We start from the raw sequence: 20,041 nt of genomic DNA, 5'->3' as shown, positions 1-20,041 counted from the left end.
GTGATTCAAAATGGCTCATTACTAAAGAGCACCTAAACACAAAAGAAAGTAGTAAGGGACAGAAAAGGTATAAGACTTAAAAAACAAGTAGCAAAAGGGCAGAAGTTAATCATGCCTTATCGGTGATTTCTTTAAATGTCAATGGATTAAACTCTCCACTTAAAAGGCAGAGATTGGCAGAATGGCTAAAGAAACATGACCCATATTAGATTCATAGGTAAAATTGTTGAAAATAAAAGGATGGAAAAAAATATTTCATGCAAATACTAATCAGGTGGCTATATTAATATCAAAGTCGAAAACCATTATAAGAGACAAAGGACATTATATATTGATAAAAGGATCACTTCAACAAGAAGACTTAACATTATAGACTTACACGTAACTAACCGTGGAGCACCAACATATATAAAGTAAGTATCGACAGAACTGAAGGAAGAAATACGTGTTTCTACAATAGTAGCAGTAGGTTTCAATACACTGGATAGAACATCCAAAGAGGATTAGTAAGGACCTAGGGGACCTGAACAATGCTTCACCCCAACACATATGGGACACTTCACCCAGCAAGTGCCCACGGATCATTTTCTAGGATGGACCATATGCTAGGGCACTAGAGAAGTCTCAGTGCATTTTGAAATACTGAACTCATAAAAGGTAGCCTGTCTGACCACAACGAAATGAAGCTAGAAATCAGTAACATAAGGAAAACTGGAAAATTTACACAAATATTTGTGGAAATTAAACAGCATGCTCTAGGTTAAAGAAGAAAGTACAAGGGAAATTAGAAAATACTTAGAAATGAAAACAAAGACAACACAACTGGGATGCAACAAAGGCAGCACTCACAGATTTATAGTTACAAATGCTTATATTAAAAAAGAAGATAGGTCTTAATAACCTAGCATTACATCCTGAGGAACTTGAAAAGTAAGAGCAAAATAAACCCAAAGTCAATGGGAGAAATAAAATTAGGATTAGAGTGGAGATACATGAAATAGATAAACAGAAGAACTGAAAATAAACAAAACAAAAAGTTCTTTAAAAAAAAATCAATAAAATTGAAAAGCCTTTAGCTAGTGTGACCAAAAAAGGGGCGGGGGGAGGGGAGGAAAGATGCAAATAACTAAATTTAGAAAGGAAAATGAAGATACCACTATCGACTTTACACAAATAAAAAGGATTATAAGAGAGAATTATGAACCAACTGTATGCCAACTAGCTAGATAATCTAGAAGAAACGGAAGGATTCCTAGAAATACATCAGTTACCCATATTGACTCAAGAAGAAATAGAAAATAGCAACAAATGAGTAAAGTGACTGAATCAATAATGAGAAATCTTCCACCAAAGGAACATCCCGGACCACGTGGCTTCACCGGTGAATTCTACAGACACTTAGGGAAGAATCAAGACCAGCCCCTCACGCTCTTCCAAAGAATCAGTAAGAGGAAAACCTCCCGTCCATCCTATGAGGCTGACATGACTCAGTTACCAATGCCTGGCAGAGACATCACAAGGAAAAAGAAACCAGAGAGCAGTCTCCCTTATGAATACAGATGCAGAATCCTTCACCAAATACCAGGAAACTGAATCCAACAACACATTCCACACATGACCAAGTGGGATTCATCCCAGAAACGCAAGGATGTTTCAACAGGAAAATCGGTGTGATGCTCCACACAAGTAGAGCGATTATCTGAACAGATGCTGGAAAAGGCATTCAACACAATCCAACCCCCTTTCTTGATAAACACCCAAAAAAGTAGGAACAGAAGGGGAGGTGATACCGGCCATTTATGAAAAACCCACAGCGAACATCTTCCTTCCCTAAGATCAGGAATGGGGTGGGATTCCTGCCCTCACCACTGCTACCTGGCAAGGCACCAGAAGTTCCTGCCACAACAGTTAGGCAAGAAAGGGAAAGAAAAAGAACCCCGTTTGCAGATGACACGGTCTTATGTATAGAAAACACAAAGGAATCCACAAGGACACTCAGAGCTAATAAACGAGTTCAGCAAATGGCAGGGTACAAGATCAGCACACAAAACAACTGTGTGCCCATACCCTAGCAATGAACAACCTGAAGACGAAATTAAGAAAATCCCATTTACAATAGCATCTAAAGGAATAAAATGTGCAGAAATAAATGAAATTAAGGATGGAAAGGACTTGTATACTGAGAACTACAAAACAGTGCTAACAGAAATTAAAGACCTAAATAAATGGTAAAACATTCCATGTTCATGGATTGGTTATGTCAGTATTACCCAAAGCAATATACAAATTGAACACAATCCCTATTAAAATTCCAGCAGCTGTTTTTGCAGAAATGGAAAAACCAATCCTCAAATTAATATGGAAGTGCAAGAGGCCCTGAATAGCCAAAACAATCTTGAAAAAAGAACAAGGCTGGAGAATGTGCGCATCCTGATTTCAAATTGTAGTATAAAAGGACGGTAATCAAAACTGTGGTGATACAATGACAAATAGATCACGGAACAGAACTGAAAGTCCGGAAACAGACTCACACATCTTGGGCCAATTTTTTTTCCTTTTTTTTTTCTGGAGGAGAGTCCTTTTTCCTCCATGGCGCCACCCTGACCTCACGGCCCTTAGCCTCAGCCACATCTGCGGGACTGTGAGGCCTCTGGCTGGCTCTGGGCATTGGCTCTTGCCTGGCCAGCAGAGGCTCACCGGCACATCCTGCTGGGTTCAGACACCTCCTCCTTGGAGCCCCCCCCTGGCTCTACTGCCCCCTCCCTGTCTTCCTCTCCTGGGCCCTCGCCTATGTGTGGCCATTTGCTGCTCGTGGTGGCAGGAGGGCCCCTGGGCCTGCCTGGCAGCTCAGCCCCTCCGCTTTCCCCACCATCCTCTGGGAATGGGCAGCCATGGACATGTGGTCTTGCATCTCCTTAGAGCGTCTGACACGGGAGTCTGTGCCAGCTGAACTTCCGGGGCCCGGCCAGTGTGGCCTGGCAGGAGGAGGCCCCGCTCCCAGCCAGGTCGTGTCTGGGAAGGCTGCTGGTGCCTGCAGTGCCCGACACAACTGCTGCTCTGCAGACATGGGTGTCACAGGCGGCCGCGGGCACTGTGTGATGAGCCCCTCGTCTCTGTGGGCGGCCCCTGTGGAAACCGAGGCGCAGTGGCAGGGGCACAGTGTGCACGGCCCCCTGGTGTGGACGCTCCGCCAGCTGCAGTGCTGGTTCCACCTTCTTGCAGAGAACCTGTGCACACCCCAGGCTGCCTCACCCGCTGGCCGGCATGGGGTTGGTGCCGTTTTGAAGACGTCCACAACCATCGCGGTGGCCTTTCCGCCTGGGGGACCCAGGGCTCTGACACGTGCGCTGCAGCTAGCTCTGCCTGTGCCATCACCCATGTGGGCTTTGGGCTGGGGCTGGCCAGGGCCAGGGCGGGTGCCCGCAGGGCTGTGCTCTGCCACTGTGTCCCACACTTTTGGGAGTGGGGCTGCCACCTGTGGGACCCAGGGCCCAGAACTGAGAGACAACCCCCTGGTCTTGGTGAGGCTCTTGTCCCGTCTTCCGTCACCCGGGGGCTCCCTGAGCCTGTGCTCCTGGGCAGGGCAGTGGCTTCCTCTTCTGGCACCGGGCTCGGGGTCCCTGCAGTGGTGCCCTACAGGTGCCCCAGTAGGGGCCTTCCTGGAACCCGCAGGGCCGGCAGGTCCTGTGTCTGCCCGTCTGGCTTCCCCGATGCTGTGTGGGTGATTCTGAACCCGACTCCGGGAAGTGCTGGTGGGGAGCTGGCAGCCTCGGAAGAGCAGGCTTGCTGCTGTCTCTGCAGATGCTTCAGGGGCTGTCTGATGGTTTGATACTTTTCCCAGTGGCCCCCGAGGGCTCCGGGGACTTGGGTGTCTTGGGTGGGGCTGCCTTTAGAGCCCTCCTTTGGGGGGTCCGAGGGGTCATCTCTGGGGACACCGGCCACTCTGGGTTGCAGGGCCATGGAGGCGGCAGCAGAGCGTGGCTCAGAGAGAGCTGGGTTAGGATGCCGCCCGGGGTGGGCTGAGGCACGGCACCAGGCTTGGGGCAGGCCAGTGCTCTCCGACACTGATGCCGGGGTGCCTACTGAACCCCATGCTTCCCCGAGAGCCGCCTGGCTTCAAGCTCCTGAGGCTCTGCCACCACCTGCCCCTTCGCCGTGCGCCGTTCTTGCAGGACTGAGCAGACACGCAGCTCTGGGACCAGAAACTCGCCCGCAGGCCTGCACCCAGGAATGGGTGGGAGGTGACCATCATGTTGTCTGGCTTCATCCAGAGGGTGTCTGGGATGGCGCCCAGGCCCTGGGCTGGGGCTGAGTGGCACAGATGGGGGGTGGGTGCAGCTGGCCAGGGCAGCTGCTGGCACAGCCTCCACTGGCAAGAGTGGAACTGGACTCCCCAACAGTTGTGGCCCAGGCTTGGGGAGCAGGCCTGGGCCCTGGAACCCTTTGGGTCGGAGGCTGGGAGCAGCACATGGCTGCCAGGTGGTGTCCAGGAACTGGACCGTGGCCCTCCTTTCTCTAGCTCTGCAGATCCAGCAACACTCACCAGCTGGTGGGCATCACACCTGCTCACAGAGGACACGCCGTCCACACACGTGCCTGCAGGTTTGAGGGGCGGCTCCTTCTCACTTGGGGTCCTGGTGGCTGCTTTAGCGTCAAGACTGGTGGGGTCTGGGATGCTAACGACATCCATGGCTGGATGCTGGCAAGAGAGGATGTTGGTGCTGACAAGACCTCAGAAATGATCTGGTCCAGTAGCTTCCAAACATTTGCCTGCCAACTGCTGCTGGGCTGACGCGGTGAGGTTCTCAGAACCAGGGTCTGGTGAGCGTTGCTGGGGCTGCAGAGGCACACGGTCCAGTTCCCGAACACCACCTCAGGGCCAACTGCGGGAGCTACACTGTGGTGACGGCCGGGGGGGAGCAGGCAGGAGGTGACCTGGACCCCCGGAACAGGCCCGGGTGGTGCAGCGCGGGCTGCCCCGGCCTGGGCCCAGCCTCCCCGCTGAGGTGGGCCTTGTGGTGCAGCCCCCTATGGCTGACTGCGCTGAGTCTCTGCAGCAAGGAGAGTCTCTTCACCAAGTTGTGCTGGGAAAACTGGCTATTCCTGGCGGAAGGCGGAAGTCAGATCCCCACCTCACACCACATGCCAAGACCAACTCCAGATGCATCGAGGGCCTGAATGCATGAGCTGGAACTACACATTCCTTAAAAATAACAGGGAGGCAGATCTTCATGACCTGAGACCCAGCAGTGGGTTCATCCGACACCAAAAGCACAAGCGACAAAAGAAATAGGTAAATTTCATTGCATCAAAATTAAAAACTTTTGTATGCACTGAAGGAAATTATCAAGAAAAGTGAGAAAATAACCTACAGAATGGGAGAAAGTAGTTGCAAACCATATACTGGAGAAGGGTTCAATATCCATAATATTAAAGAACTTTTATAATGCAACAACAAAAAGGCAGTCTACCCAGTTAAAATATGGGCAAAGGACTTGAATAGACATTTCTCCAAAGATACAAAGATGCTCAACGTCAACAGCCACAAGGGAAATGCAAATCAAAACACAAGAACGGTTATTAGTAAAAAGTAAACAGAGAACAGCATGTGGAGAAGACACGAAGGAACTGGAGCTCGAGCTGCTGGTCTGATGGAAAGTGGTGCACTCCCTGCGGAAAGCAGCACGGCGGCTCCTCGGAGTCACATGCAGCATCACTGTTTGGCCCAGCGGTCCCATTTCCAGGACATACTGAGAGTGAAAACAGGGTGGCAAACAGAGACGTGCACACAAATGTTCACGGCAGCATTATTCACAAGAGCCAAAACCTGGAAACAACCTGTGTCCGTTAACAGATGAACGAACAAACAAAATGTGCACACATACAATGGAGTATTATTTGGTCATTAAAAAAATGAAGTCCTGAAACAAGCGGTTAACACAGAAGAACCTTGAAAACGTTACACTCAACAAAATAAGCAAGACACGTGAGGACACTGCACGATGTCACTTATAAGAGACGACTGTAAATAGCCAATACACAGAGATGCAAACAGCAGAGGATACTGGGGGAGGGGAAGTTAGGAACTTGTCTTTAATCCAAAATCATGAAACCTCTGAGTCAAGATATAAACTCAGTTTTTGTTCGTTATGTCAAAATATAAAATACAAAAGCAAAAACCCTGAAGGTCCCCGGGTTGGCCAAGGTGACCCCTGAGGACAAGCCTGGCAGTGGGACACCTGCTCCCTGGGTTTGTCACCTGGGGACGGGTCCAGGTGCTACCTGCCCTCGCCCGGCACTGCGGGCAGCGGGGTGAGCCCTGGGAGGCCCAGTGGGTGTCTGGGCAGCCGGTGTGCGGGGCCCCAGCTCCTGGGCTGGGCGTCACGGCCATGGTGTCCGCCGGGCCTGGTCTCGAGGGTCAGCAGGTCGGACCCTGGGGTCCACGGCCCAGGTGTGACTGAGGGTGGTCCGGCTTTCCGTTGAGGACTGAGGCCCCCACCCGGGGGGAGGCGCCGGGACACGTGGGGGGCCGCTCGCTTTGGGTGATCTCCCCCTGCCTGGGACTGGCTTTCCTGACAGGCTGGCCGGGCCCCTGGGCATCACCAGCAGCACCTGCAGCCGCTTTTACCACTTGGTCCAGGCTGGGCTGGTGGGCGCTGGGGTTGGGGAACGCAGCAGACAGACAGACAGACAGACAGCTCTCCCCCAGGCCTCTCTGCCATTTGTTCTGGCTCTCTGTAGGGACCCTTCCACCCGGCACCTAACCGAGCACGTGTCTGGATGGGAAACTTTCCACCGTCTTCAGGGTGCAGTGAGCCAGGGCGGGGGTGGGCCCCGGGAAGGGGGGTGGCAAGCCAGGGTAGCTCCTTTCCCTCCAGTTGAGGTGCCTTCCGACAGCACAGCATCTCAGAAAGCCACGGGAAGGAGGGCAGGGGCCCGCCCAGCACTGTGGGGTGGGCTGCGTGTGGCTGTCCCGGTCCCGGGTGTGGGGCTGGGGCTGCTGGAGCTCCCCGAGCCCGAGGGGGGAAGGCTGGGGTGGCTCCAGAGGCCGTGGCAGGGCCGGGCGCCGTCCGTGCTGCGAGCGCAGTTTTAAGGGTCCTGCCAAGTCGGGCCATCTCCCAGGCCCGGCCGGCTGTCCTAGCGGCTCTGTCCCAGGGACTCGGTCCCAGGCGTCCCACGCACACCTTCCTCGTTGACCGTGTAGGAGCACGAGGACGGGGGCAGGTGAGGAGCAAAGGCCACCCGCAGGGTCCGCGCTGGGTGGCCGGGCAGTGCCTCCTCGCCGCGGGCACGGTCCACCGTCAGCCTCATCAGGACCTGATTGGCCCAGGTTATCCCGAGGGCCGGGGAGAGCCCCTCATCGCAGGACCTGAGGGCAGAGACATCAGGCCAAGTCACCTCGTTAATGCCCCGGTCTGCCCACCCTCGGCTCAGGACCCCACGCACCCCTGCCCGTGCTGGCACTCACCCCGGCGGCCCAGGCACCTGCTCCCCCGCAGCCTCCGTCACCTGCAAGGGCCAAGCACGGTGGGTGGGCGGCCCCAGAGCAACACTGAGACTTCACAGGGAACGAGGGGCCCCAGGGCCGCCGCCCCCCACCCCACATGGCTCTGGCCCCCCGCTCCTCTGAGCCAGCCAGACGTGCGGGTCCTGGGGTGTGCGAGGGGTCCCCCACCTGGTTCACGCAGAGCACCGGGCTCTGGAAGGTGCTGCTTAGGCGGCGCAGTGTGGCCCCCAGAGACTGCAGGCTCCGGGCCCTGGTGCCGGGGTCTGAGCCGTCCCACTCGCAGCGGAAGGGGCCTGCCACTGAGTCGATGACCACCAGGCGGGCCCTTCCCTGCGCCAGCAGGACGGGGACCCTCCTGGCCACACACTCCAGCAGGGCGTCCTAGGGGACGATGGGCAGAGCAGGGCGTCAGGGCCGTGGACACGGGGGCAGAAGCCAGACCAGACCCCTGGAGACGGGCACGTGGGGAACGCAAGCTGCCGACGGCTGCCTGGCAGCCACCTCCTCAGGGGCCATCGCAGCCCTCACCTGACCAGCTCCCCACAAGGCCCTGAGCTAACCTCCCGGTTTCCTCATCCAGGCCCCCGGCTCCCTCCACTCTCCCCACCAAGGGGGCTGCCCCCTACATAAGCTCCCACACAGCCGTGATGCCCCAGGACACCCGCTGTCCGATGCAGCCCTCGCTGCAGCCCCTCTTCCCCACCCTGTCCCCAGTGGTGGGCCCTGGGTGGGCACCCAACCCCTTCACGTCCTGCCCGTCCCGCTGCCTCGGTCCTTCCTGGATCTGGCCCCTCCTGCCGCGGCTTCACCACCCTGGGGCCATCGCAGGCCCCAGCGGCCCCCACACTGGGCAATGGGCCCCACACACGGCCAGGACCGTCCACCACCGGCCAGTGTGGGCATGTCACCCAAGACCAGCCAGAGCAAGGGTGCTTGTGCTGCGGGCTGGGTGGGGGCCCAGGCCCCAGCTCCTCAGCTCACGGGAGAAGGGCTCCCCCACTCCCGCCCTGGGCCAGCCCCTCCGGGTCCCCAAGGCCACGGGGTGGAAACGGGACACGTGCCCACCGGCAGAGGCAAGGCCCCCGGCCCAAGCCCGTGTTCTCCCCAGACACCTGCAGCCGGCCAGCCGGGCAGCACAGGGCTGCCCGTCCCCACCCAGACATCTCTGAGGTGGACACCCGCAGCCAGCCCTCCACGAAGGCCACTTCTCTGTCCCCCTCCAGGGTGTCCCCAGGAGAGCCTATTTTCGTGGAAAATGACAACAGCAGCAGTGGCCTGGAAGATTCCAGCGTGAACGTGAGTCCCTGCACCCCGCCCTACCCCTTCTTTTCAGAGTGGGGGAGAGGCCGGGGGGGGGGGGGCACCAGGAGGCCGGGGGTGTAGGAGCCCCAGCTGGACGGTCAGGGCAGGCGGGGACTGCTGGCCGGGCTGGGACGCAGCCCTGATGTGGGGGGCAGCACCCAGGCCCGGCTCATGCGGCCACACCGCTGGCATGGCCCAAGAGGCTCTTCTGGGACGACACGGTCCCCGGGACCCAGGGAAGCTACCCTGCAGAGTCCAGCCAGGGTGCGGAGGCCAGCAGGACAGGGCACCTGCTCCTGGCCCAGAGAACCGTTTGCAGAGCAAAGCCTCAGAAATACACAGGCCCGGCTCTGACACCCCCTCTTCTCTCGCAGTGAGGCCCCCATGGGCCCCCCGCTCCAGGACACCTGCCAGCGAGGCCTAGAGTGGCTCTGGGGTCCCGAGCTCCTCCACCCCGGGGAGCACACGTCAGCACCAAGCCTGTGGGGCCCCAGGGGACTGGGCAGCTGCAGTGGGCACAACGGACAGGCCCAGTGACCCCGGCCCACGCCTCGGAGGGCCCCTGCTCGGCCGCCAAGGGCAGCCCGCCCCCTCCCAGTCCCCCACTGGGAGCCCCCCAACCCCGTGCCGTGCCTCATTTCTCAACATGCCATTGACCCAGAGTTATGATAACATATTTTATTGTAAATGTTTTAAAATTAAAGTTTATATGCCTTGCCCTTTACTTGAGCTGCTCTTTACAGCACTTCTCAGAAGCAGGGGGCGGCTGAGGGCTCCGGGAGGGGGGCCGTGCCAGCAGGAGACGCCCACCAGGCTTTATTTCTATCTTTCTGTCCTGGTTTGCTCCCGAGCTCACTTCTTCCCCCCAAATCTTGCAATTCGCCGTTCTCGGCTGAGCGACAATCTTTCAACGGCAAGGCCCACCCGGGCCCCGCCTGGCCAGAAACCCTTCCCGGGCCTGGCTCTGCAGGTCCACCTGCCCCACCACCCCCGGCCTGCGTCCCAGCTCCTGTGGCCGTCCGCATGGACCAGGTGCTGTTGGAGATGGGGTGTGCCCGGGGAGCTGAGGGCCACGGCACTCTAGACGAGCGTGGGGAGCCCCTGGGCCCCAAAGAGCAGGCAGAATTAAAACCCAAACTCAAGCCTGCCCCGGGGGGGGGGGGGGGGGGGGCTGCGGCTCTGGGCTCGGCTGGAGAACAGGTCCCAGGCTTCTGCCTCCCTTTTCTTCCCTTTTCCAGCTCTGCTGAGCCCAGTGGCCCCCAGGCCCCTGTGCGGCCCGCTCCCCACTCACCACGTCGGCCGCGTGCTCCACGAAGATGTGGTTGCCAAACTTGATCTTCGCCACCACCTCCCCCGGGACGTCCATCCGCAGGCGCTGCTGCTGGGCGATGAGCTGCTGCAGACGCTTGCTCGGGAAGGCGTCTTCGGTGCAGATGTAGACGGCCCCTGGGGAACGGGGAAGCCCTGAGGTCCCAGAGGGTCCCTGGGGGGTCCCTCACCCATGCAGAGAGGCCCCCTGCTTGGAAACCAAACCCCAAAGCTCCCCAGCCCCCACCAGAGGAAGCGGACAGCCCGGTGCAAGGCTGGCCTGCTTTCACACTCCCCCGCCGCGGCCCCTCTGGGAAGCAGCTGGGCTGGCCCCGGGGCCCCAGTTCCCCAGTTTCGACCCCCGGGGTGGGATGCCCCTGTCCTGAGCCCTGAGCTGAAAAAGCTGCACCTACCCAGCACCCTGCCCCCCCGGGCAACCCTCACTGTGAGTACAGGACAGCATTTATGCGGGCGCCCCGGGCTGGGTGGGGTGGGCAGGGACACCGAGGATGCGTCACCCAAACTTGGGGGTGGGGGAGACAGAGTAGCAGATGGGGCAGCGAGTGCCACTTGGGGACTCCATCAGGGCGTGGAGAGGCCCCCGCAGGCACCTATGAGCGACTCCTCCACCACTTCCCCTCCTGAGCAATGCCCACGTCTTTGCTAAACACGTGGGGGACGCCGCGGTCCCGGGGGCCTGAGTCGCATAGCTGGGAGGGCCAGGGGCCTCCAGGGAGAGTGGGCAGGGGGCCCAGAGCCCGTGACGCTGCAGGGACAACTGGCGATCCACATGAGAAGAACGAAGCAAGACCCTGCCTCTCACCAAACATGGACATCAACTCAGAACGGATCAGAGGCCGACAGTTAAGAGCTGACACGAAAAACTCAGACAGAAACATGGGGGATTAGCTCCAGAACCTTGTGTCAGACAACAATTGTTTAAACATGACACCAAGAGCACAAGCAAGCAAAAAAACAATAGGTAAAATGGACTTCATCAAAATTTAAAATTTTTGTTCATCAAGGAAATAAAAAGGCAATATATAAAATGGGAGAAAATAGGTCCCAACCATATATCAGATAAGGGCTTAATATCCAGAACCCACCAGAACCTCCTACAGCACAATAAAGACCCCCAATTAAAAAACGGGAGCTCCTTTGCCAGCCAAGTTCCAAAATCCAGAGGCAACAGCTGCTTCAAGAACATCAACCAGATGTGTCCCCTTTGCTCGTAAAGTGGACACCCCTTTTCAACATGACTATGTTAGGGGGTCACTGCCGAGACATCCCTGAAGATCAGGAAAGTGAGTAAACTAGAGGAAGGGGGAGCAACAGACGAGATGGAATTTAACAAAGGATGATGAATACTGACTCTGTATTTTTCTTAGTTGCTAGGGTACTAGAATAGCTAGAAGGAAAAGAATTGAAATGGTGGAACAGTAACACACAGCATCCTTTGAAATCTGTTCTATAGCTATTTGTTGTCATTTGAAAGCTATACCTTTTTGTATATACATTATACTTCACAATAAGGAAATAACTGAAACTATGGTACTGTAATTCGTAACAGCTTTGGAAATTTCCTATATAACTACTCATTAAAGCAAACTTTGAAAGATATTACCTTTTTTGTATATATGTCATATTTCAGAATAAGTTAAAAAAAAAAAAGAGCCCAGGGGCTGACACAGACCCAGACAGTTGCTGACACGTGGCGATGCGGACAGAAGGACGTCTGGAGACGCTGAGCTAGGGGATGAAGGCCACGGTTTGCCCCGGAGGAGCTTAGACAGGACCCCCAGGTGCTTAGAGAGAAACGTCCTGGGAGAAAGAAGCAACAATGCACAGGAGCCGGAACGCAGCCGGGGACCAGCAGACGCCAGCCTCGCGCCTCCCCGGAGGACGGAGGTGTTCCGGACGCCGTCGGCCTTCCGGGAAGGTGTCATCTGTTGATGCCTCAGTTTGGACACTTCTATGGCCTTAGGACTGTGAATCTGTAACCTAATAAACCCCCTTTATAAAAGCCAATCCAGCGGGTCCCAGCAGCTCGGGCGGTGGGAGGCGTGGCCGTGGCCCGCAGCACCCGGCAGGTGCCCGCTCCGCGGTGCCCAAGAGGAAGGGCCCGGCCGGAGGCGCCGGGAAGGAGGCGCCCGAGAGGAAGCCGGCATGGCCATCAGCTAGGCCTGCTCCTGCGGAAGCGGAAACAAAACCAAAAACACAGCGGCAGAGGGTAAGTCCTCGGACAAAAGGTGCAGCCAAAAGGGAAAAGAGGAGCGAAGGGAAAGCGAGCTGACGCGGCTGACCAGGAAACTCGGGAAGGTGGACCTGCGGAGACGGAGAGCCAGGAAGGAGGCGCGCCCGGCCTCTGGGGCAGCAGAGGGGGACGCCGAGCCCGGGTCTCAGCACTCCCCGTCCCTCCTCCTCGTGCAGCCAGAGGAAGGCTTCATCAACTATTTCATAAACGCAAGTTTTCAGCAGCGCTAGAGAAACACTTCTAACAAGGAGACTGGAATCCCACCTCATCCCATTTTTAAAGTGTAAATACTTTTTTTTTAAGAGGAGAAATCATTTGCTGGTTGTTTAATTTTGGTACAACCAGAAAATACTGGGATATTGAATTACGGAGGCTTTGACTTCCTGGTTGTCAACTTCAGCGTTCCGTAGGGCGGGGCGGCAGTTTTTACACCCTGTACACGAGGCACACTACATGGTGACCTGGAGTCACGTCTTGCATTTAACGTATGTTGAACATTTAAAATTACTTCTATTCCCGTTTTTTAGTAGGATGGTTTGTTAAAACCGCTCCCTGATCTTGGCTCTCCCGGTCAGAACCGTGTGCACTCGGCAACATCCGTGGTTGCGGTCATGCAGTTTTCCTAGTAACTTTCTTCTATGCTGTGAAAGATCGGAAACAGGAGTGTGTAGCAAGTATGATGTTAAACTGTGAATTACTGGGAGTTACAATGTAACAGCTTATCAACAGTTGAAGATATTGGTACTTGACATCCTCTTAGGGAAAACTTGCCTCCCAAGTTTAAGCTGGAAAGTCACTGGAATCACTTTAGAAAAGAAATTACAACTGTATAGCTTTTTGGATTTTCAGCACATATGTTAATTGCATACAGATTGTTCAAAATATCTGTGTGCTGATCTTCAGAACAACCAATAAAATCTCAATTATGATAGAAAAAAAAAAAGCCAATCCATTTCTGGTATATTGCATTCCGGCAGCTTTAGCAAACTGGAACAGACCTGAACAGATATTTCTCCAAAGAAGAGCTATGAATGGCCAATAAACACATGAAAAGATGCACAACATCACTAGCCATCAGGGAAACGCAAACAAAACCCACAATGAGATGCCATTTCACACCCACAAGGTGGCTACTATTTAAAAACCAGAAAACTGCAAGTGTGGGAGAGGATGTGGAGAAACAGGAACGCCCACTGGTTGCTGGTGGGAACTTTACCCTTTAAAGGGGTGGATCTTACGGAGGACAGCCTGGCCCGTTCCTCAGGAAGTTAAATATAGAATTACCACATGACCCCACAACCCCACTTCTAAGAACATACCCCAAGGAACTGAAAGCAGGGACTCAAACAGATGTCTGCACACCAGTGTTCACAGCCGCCACAGATGGAAGCCACCCAAGTGTCCACCAAAAGACGAGGGGATGAACACTGTGGTCCACTCACGCGATGGAGAATCCCTCAGTCCTGAGAAGGAAGCGAGGGGCGGTGTGTGCTGTAACACCCGTGGGCCCTGAAGCCTCATGCTGCACAAAGCAAGCTGACACAAGAGGACAAATGTGACTCCTCTGAGAGGAAACATCCAGAACAGGCAAATCAGGTGACAAGTAGACTTGTGATCGCCTGGGACTGGCAGAGGGTGTCCGGAGAGATTGCTGATGGGTCTGGGGTCTCTGGAGTCGTGAAAATGTCCCAGAATTAGAAAGCAGTAGGGTTTGCACAACCTTATGAATAGACCCCAAACCACCAAACTTTATCCTTTAAAGGGGTGAATCTTAGGGTTTGAGTTACATCCTTACTCAAAAGGCAATAAAAGGCCAGGGGCCCTCACCCACCTGCTCCGTCCCCCCCGGCACCTCGGCACACGCCCTTGAGAAGAGTCTCCAGATATAACTTTAAATTGTGATCTGATTTTGCTTTGATAGAATTTCAAACTCAGGGAACGTGGCAAGGAAAGGAGAGGAACCCAGCTCCAACCCGGTCTCTGCCTCAACAGGGAGCCCCTGATCACGGCCACCTCCTGGTCCTTCCAGATCATTCCAGACCATGCCTCTGGAATGGGGTAAATGCTGACCCCTCCTAAGGAGGCCCACGGTGCCCCCCAAACCCCACCGGCCCTCTTGGCGGGTGAGAACGACCAGAATCCCCCTGGCCAGTGGGGAGGGGGCTGGACTGGAAGGCGAGGATCAAAAAGCAGCCTGCACCTGCCACTCCCGAAGTTTCTCTGCTGAAGCGCAGAGACCACCAGGGGGTGTGGGTGGGGAGGGGGACCAGGACGCGCCCCATATCCTTCCGGCCCCGCTGGGCCACTCGTGACCCCGAATCCTTCCTGGGAACCGGGAGCCGCCACGCACCCTCCCGCCCGGGCGCTCACCCGCCTCCAGGCCGCCGTGGCACCGCGGGAGCTGCACGGCCAGGCAGAGCTGCAGGGCCAGCTGGGTCTTCCCTGCCGAGCTGCGGCCGGCCAGCTCGGTGATGCCGTCCAGGGGCAGCCCGCCGCGGAGCAGGCCGTCGAGCACCGGGCAGCCGAGGCTCAGGCGCTGGTGCTGCGCGGGGAAGGCGTCCTTGTGCCGCAGCAGGTGGAGCGCTGCTGGCAGGGGTCGGGCGTCACCTGGGCCCCCAGACCCCCGGCCCACCCGGGGCCCTGCCTGGAGGAGAGGCCTGCCCCGTCGGGAGCTCCTCGGGGTGCCATCTGGGGGGACCGTCCCCCAAGCAGGCGCCCACCCCCGGGGCTCAGTGTGCGGCACAGGGACACTGACCTCCGGAACTGTCCCTAACTGTGGTGCCCCCAGGGTCCCTGAGCACCCCGCTGGGCTCCAGTGGGCCCCAGGATCAGTGACGTGAATCGGGAGGATAATGGGGAAGCGAGGCAGGGAAGGCGCCCCCAGAACACTGCTGGCCCCTCTGGGCCCTCTTCTAGACCCCTTCTAGACCCCTTCTAGACCCACCGGAGGGCAGGGGCGGGGCGAGGACACCCACACGTGCACACACTCGCGCTGCTGACGACCGGACCCCAGGCCCTCCCCTCTTCCCCAATGCAGGCTGAGGCCCGGGAAGACCAAGAATTGGGGTGTCCTGCACATGGTGGGGACCCCCGTCCTGGATGTTCCCTGTCATGCCCCCCCGGGCCTGGAAGGAGGGAAACCCCCCCACCCTGTCCACTCCCGGCCCCCACCTGTGATGCCACTGCCGCCCCGCAGGCTGCACGAGGCCGTCCTCAGCAGGCGCTGGACGTCGGCGCCGGGCAGCCGGGTCAGCCGCTGCAGGTCCGGCCCAGAGAACTGCAAAACCTCCTTCACTGCCTTCAGTCCGGCTAGAATCACACAAACTACGTGGCAGAGTCAGGAGAGTAGCACAAGGCAACCCCGACGAGGCGGAGCTGCCGGAAACCTGCACCGGGCTGGGGCAGCGCCTCAGAACCCGGCCCCGAGGGGGAGGCCCGTGGCCAGGGCTGCGAGGGGCAGCAGCTGCCCGCACCGGGCACCGGGGCCTTCAGACGCCGCAGCCGGGACCATCCCCCAGGCAAGCAGCGGACACAACGGCCAGCCAGGACCCACACCCCCTGGGGACAGAGGATGATGCACAAGTACCTTTGCCACATACATCCCAAGGGTCTCAGGCAGAGACGGCTGCACTGAGCCTTGGGACGAGGACACCCCTCGAGCGGACGCAGAGGCCGGGAGGGAAAGCAGAGCCCCCCAAGTCGAAAGAGCAGCAACACTACAAAAGAAGAATGGCCGAGGGCCTCAGAGGTAAAAGGAACTGAGAATTAGAGTAGGAACCCACGACAGCTGCTAAGAGCAGGGTAGGGAAGATGAAGACGTTAAAGCATCCGGAAGGTGAATAAGTTAATTTTCAGCTTGGGCAAGGGCATGACTTCCACACGAGCAGACGGGAAAAACCCCCACACAACAGAGACACCCCCAGCCAAACTGGGAAGGCAAAAAAGAGCGACAACGAAGGAGGGCAAGTAGCTCAGCATCACGTGGGAGGTTTAAGTCCAGCTACATCAGCGGTTAAATTAGACACGTGCCGAATCTCCAGTTAACAAAGACCGTGGGGCCGGGGGAAGGAAAAAGGAAAAACGCAACTACTGCCCTGCTTCTCCGAAAGGCACCTGGAAGACAAAAGGCCGCAGAGGCTGGGAGGAAACATATGCGAGGAGCCAAAAGAAACCAAGGGCAGCGGTTCTAAAATCCAACAAAACGGGCTTCAAGGCAAAGAGCAGAGCTTGAGATGACGGTCCCTTGGGGCAGCACGGGGCCCAGGCATGGGCTCTGTGGTGAGAACCCCCAACTGGCCGCAGTCCCACTCCCCAGATCCCCCCGCAGCTGGGGCGACGCAAGCCGGGAAGGTCTACAGGGCTCTGGTTCTGGGACTGCAGACGTGATGTTGACAGCTGCAGCAACCATTCTGTGACCGTGAGGTGACAAAGGAGGCTCCCCCCCCCAAAAAAAACCAAGGATGGAGAAAGGGACAGCCAACCCCCCACTCCCCACTCCCAGCGTCACCATGCCTGGTGCTGGGCATGTGCTCAGGGCTCCCGTTACATGACCAACAAACGTCCTAGAGTGGCCCGGGCCTGTGTCCCCGATGGCCACGGCACCCAACAGGTCCCCCAGGGTGGGAAGTCGGTGCAGGCTCAGCCCTCACGCCAACCGCAGGGAGCCTGTCAGCAACTGGCAGCCCTGCCAGCTGGAGCAGAAGCCAGGTTTAAAGACAAGCAAAGGTCCTGCTAAAAGACACCAAGAACAGACAGTGATTCTACTCCACTCTCCACACAGCATGCATATGTCACCTGGATAAAAACAGCGTCAACTTTCTAAAAGCTCCTTCAGTTAAAAAGAAAAAAAAAAAGCCCAGTGCACATCCCGGGATCGGGGCAAACGGTCGGCACCGGGTCTGGAAAGAGTGAGCGAAGGCAGGAGGGTGGGACCCCACTCGTGCACCCACGCGGTAAACGCAAACACACCTCTCTTCACCGCAGCAATAATCCTGGGGTTCAGGTCCAGCTGCTCCACGTCCATCTCTGAGGGTGTGGGCGGCAGAGCTGGCTTATCCCCTAGGAGCAGACGAGGCGAGAGACGCGGGTGGGGACGTGCTCAGCCAAAATCCCCAGGTCCACTAAATCCCTTCCAGCCGGAGGCCCGAGGAGGCCCCGTGAAGCCCACGTCCCAGGAGCGCTGACCCACACGGGTCCAAGGCGACACTCCTGTCAGAGCAACTCATGCCTAAAAATTGTCCGGTAACTGGGAAACCGCAGACTCCACGTTTCTGCACTTGGGAACAAACCCCACCCCGCCGCTGCCCTGGAGGACAGTGGTGCCAGCGTCTGCAGAAAGCACTAGAAATAAGTGTCCCACCCAGGGCTACTGGGGTGCTGGGCGGTTTTTGCAGCCTGTGCACAGGGCTCCCAGCCGGGAGCGTCTTTTGCCTTCTCCAGTCTAACCTCCCTCCAGCGTCTCTGCTGATCCTGGAACGGCGGGCAGAACCTGGGTTTGCGGGACGTTTGGGGAGCTTGAGCCTCACGGCCACCTGGCCCTCCAGCAGGAACGGGTGGCGCCGTGTCCGGCCTGCGTGTGGGCCGCCATTCCCGCCAGCCCAGGTCAGAGCGTTCAAACGCCCGTCAGTGCCCTCGTCCACGTCAGCGGAGGGCAGGGATTGCTGAGCCGGCAGCTGCGTCGCCCGAGTCCAGGGTGGGTGACCTGGAGCGCAGCTCAGCTGAGGGGTCGCTGGCACCGTGGCCTTCCCCGCTGTCCTGGGAAGCCTGGCCTGGACACTACCATCCCGATTCGCAGTCTTTAGGAACCCGTCTCCTGCACCCGCACATCCCCCAGCCTGATCACAGAGCAGTCATGGCCACGGAGCTGGCACCAGCGGTGACAGGATGCTCCGACGTGCAGCCAGGGGGGCACCAGTAAACCAGCGCCCCGGGGCTGACCACCACCCTGGGAGGTGGCTGCCAGGTTGGGGAGTGGCCCTCGGAGGCCTGTGGGTTCTCCCGGCCGGCAGTGAGCCCTGCTGAGGTGGGGAGGGGACACACGCAGAGGCCGCCCCACGACCTCGGGCAGCCCGGGGGCCACAAGCCCGTCCGGCCAGGTGCTGGGCAGGGCTGCCCCCTTGCCAGGACCATCCGTTAGAAAGCTGGAGTCTGAGCTGGGCCCAGGCTAGGTCTACACTGTCGGGGAACGGAGGTCCACCCTGTCCTCCGGGCGTGCTCACTTCCCCTGTGCTCTTCCAACCAGGGTGAAGTTTGAGCACAGGGAGCCCCCAGGGGGGAAACATGGCTTCCCAGACAAGTTACAGACTTGCAGGAAACGGCCTGGGGGCCACATGTGCTGAGGGCTCCAAGAGCAGGAGGGGAGAGCAGGAAATGCTGCATCCAGGCCACGGCGGGAAGGGCCCTTTCCAACGTGAGGTAGTGTTCGGGGTTGTAGGTGCTGCTCTCGTTTATGCATAATAAGGAATCAAAGGCAGGTGAGCAAAGCCCTTTCCAAACTAGTGCATCAAAGTAAATGGTTCAGAACGACTGGGGTTCAGTGTTGTCTCAGAGTCATCCCAATAAACCCAAAGCCCCCACCTCGCCTCATCCCATCTCGCCCTCCCCCAGGGGCCTACACCTGGGAAAGAAATGGCAGGTAGAATCACCCATGGGACTGAAACTTATTCCTCCTTCGCCCGCAAAGCTCAGAGCTAAATTGAGCTAAGGTGCAGGTGCTGTGCGGCCCCTCAACCTCTCCCTAGAGCCCCAAAGGCAACACAACGCCAAGCGCCGATCAGGCGTCAGCACCTTCCAGGCCCTCTGCTGTGCGCTTGACTCGAGAACTTTAGGCCTCTGTTGAACAGGACTCGAAAGCCCAGAGTGGTTAAGCCACAAGACACGGTCACACAGCGGGGCTGGAATCGCAGCCAGGCAGCCTGCTCTGGGGGCCGTGGTAAGCCCTGACCACCCGAGTCCCCGCTACCTGCAGTTCGTGCCCACATGGCCCCACAGCAAGGGTCTCCCAGGGGCCGCCCTGCCGGGGAGTGAGGGTGTCCAGCCCTTTTGAGGGTAGCCCAGGACCCAGACGGGCTTCCACTCCCGCTCCCCCATCTCGAGAGGGGCAGTGAGCTGCCCAGAGCCCTGCGGCCCTCAGCCGGCGTGCAGGCTGCTGGGAGGGGCCCTGCTGGGCCGTGCCGTCCCCCCACGCCTGGACTCCCCCGCCCCCCACGACAGCCGGCGCGGCCCAGACCACCCACCCAGGGGACCCCGCGGGCTGCCCCTCCCGGGCTGCCCGCACTCCTGGGCCCTGGGGCCCCCGCAAGCCCCCAGGCCAGGGCCCGGAGCCCCTCCTCTCGGCGACTCCCACGCGCTCCGCCCAGCGCGCCCCGCACCGGGGCACCCCCCGGACCCCCAGGGACCCTGAGAGCTGCGCCCCGCCCGGCCCGGAACCCCCCACTCCCCGCCCCGCCGTCCCGCCGCTCCGCCGCTCTCACCTCGCGCACTCTCAACGCTCTTCTTTCCGCCGTCCCGCCCTTCGCAGTACCCTCTTCCAATCAGCGCCGAGGGCCCGCGCCGCCTACGCCAATCAGAAGAGAAGTATCTTTTGCGTCACTTGCTAACTGGCCAACCCAAAGTCCCAGTTTCCTCGTGAGGGGAGGAGCCTGCCCTCCCCTGTGGAGCCTGTCTTCCAC

The 20,041-nt window shown here is 58.0% G+C and overlaps 2 protein-coding genes across 17 annotated transcripts in view; one reads left to right on the top strand and one right to left on the bottom strand.

Annotated features, from left to right (window-relative positions):
- Positions 1-11,526, top strand: part of KLC1 (kinesin light chain 1) — an 89,040-nt gene extending 77,514 nt beyond the window's left edge. For 7 of the 12 annotated variants that reach the window (XM_037831745.1, XM_037831731.1, XM_037831740.1 and 4 more), the window contains 2 exons: positions 8,731-8,803; positions 9,184-9,533. In XM_037831745.1, the coding sequence (XP_037687673.1) occupies positions 8,731-8,766 (36 nt within the window). In that variant the 3' untranslated portion in view covers positions 8,767-8,803; positions 9,184-9,533. Of the gene's footprint in view, positions 1-8,730; positions 8,804-9,183; positions 9,534-10,047 lie in introns of those variants that run through there. The other 5 variants (XM_037831742.1, XM_037831729.1, XM_037831737.1 and 2 more) reach the window with 1 other exon arrangement.
- Positions 5,313-20,014, bottom strand: XRCC3 (X-ray repair cross complementing 3). 5 transcript variants are annotated; one of them, XM_037831754.1, is made up of 8 exons: positions 19,844-20,014; positions 17,340-17,429; positions 15,543-15,695; positions 14,742-14,954; positions 10,101-10,255; positions 7,676-7,888; positions 7,469-7,509; positions 5,313-7,369 (listed from the first exon to the last, which is right to left on the bottom strand). In XM_037831754.1, exons 2-8 carry the CDS (start codon positions 17,392-17,394, stop codon positions 7,138-7,140), a joined length of 1,062 nt encoding a protein of 353 aa, XP_037687682.1. In that variant the 5' UTR covers positions 17,395-17,429; positions 19,844-20,014; the 3' UTR covers positions 5,313-7,137. The 5 variants fall into 5 exon arrangements, with proteins under 5 accessions (XP_037687682.1, XP_037687681.1, XP_037687684.1 ...); XM_037831753.1 differs by lacking the exon at positions 19,844-20,014 and adding an exon at positions 17,817-17,953 and having other exon boundaries at positions 5,330-7,369; XM_037831756.1 differs by having other exon boundaries at positions 5,335-7,369; positions 15,543-15,680; positions 19,844-20,011.
- Between the last annotated feature and the right edge of the window lie 27 nt (positions 20,015-20,041).

This window comes from Choloepus didactylus, chromosome 4 (genome assembly GCF_015220235.1).
Source record: "Choloepus didactylus isolate mChoDid1 chromosome 4, mChoDid1.pri, whole genome shotgun sequence".
Lineage (NCBI taxonomy): Eukaryota > Metazoa > Chordata > Mammalia > Pilosa > Megalonychidae > Choloepus > Choloepus didactylus.
The sequence above is the reverse complement of the archived record's forward strand: the minus strand, read 5'-3'. Positions and strand labels throughout refer to the sequence as shown.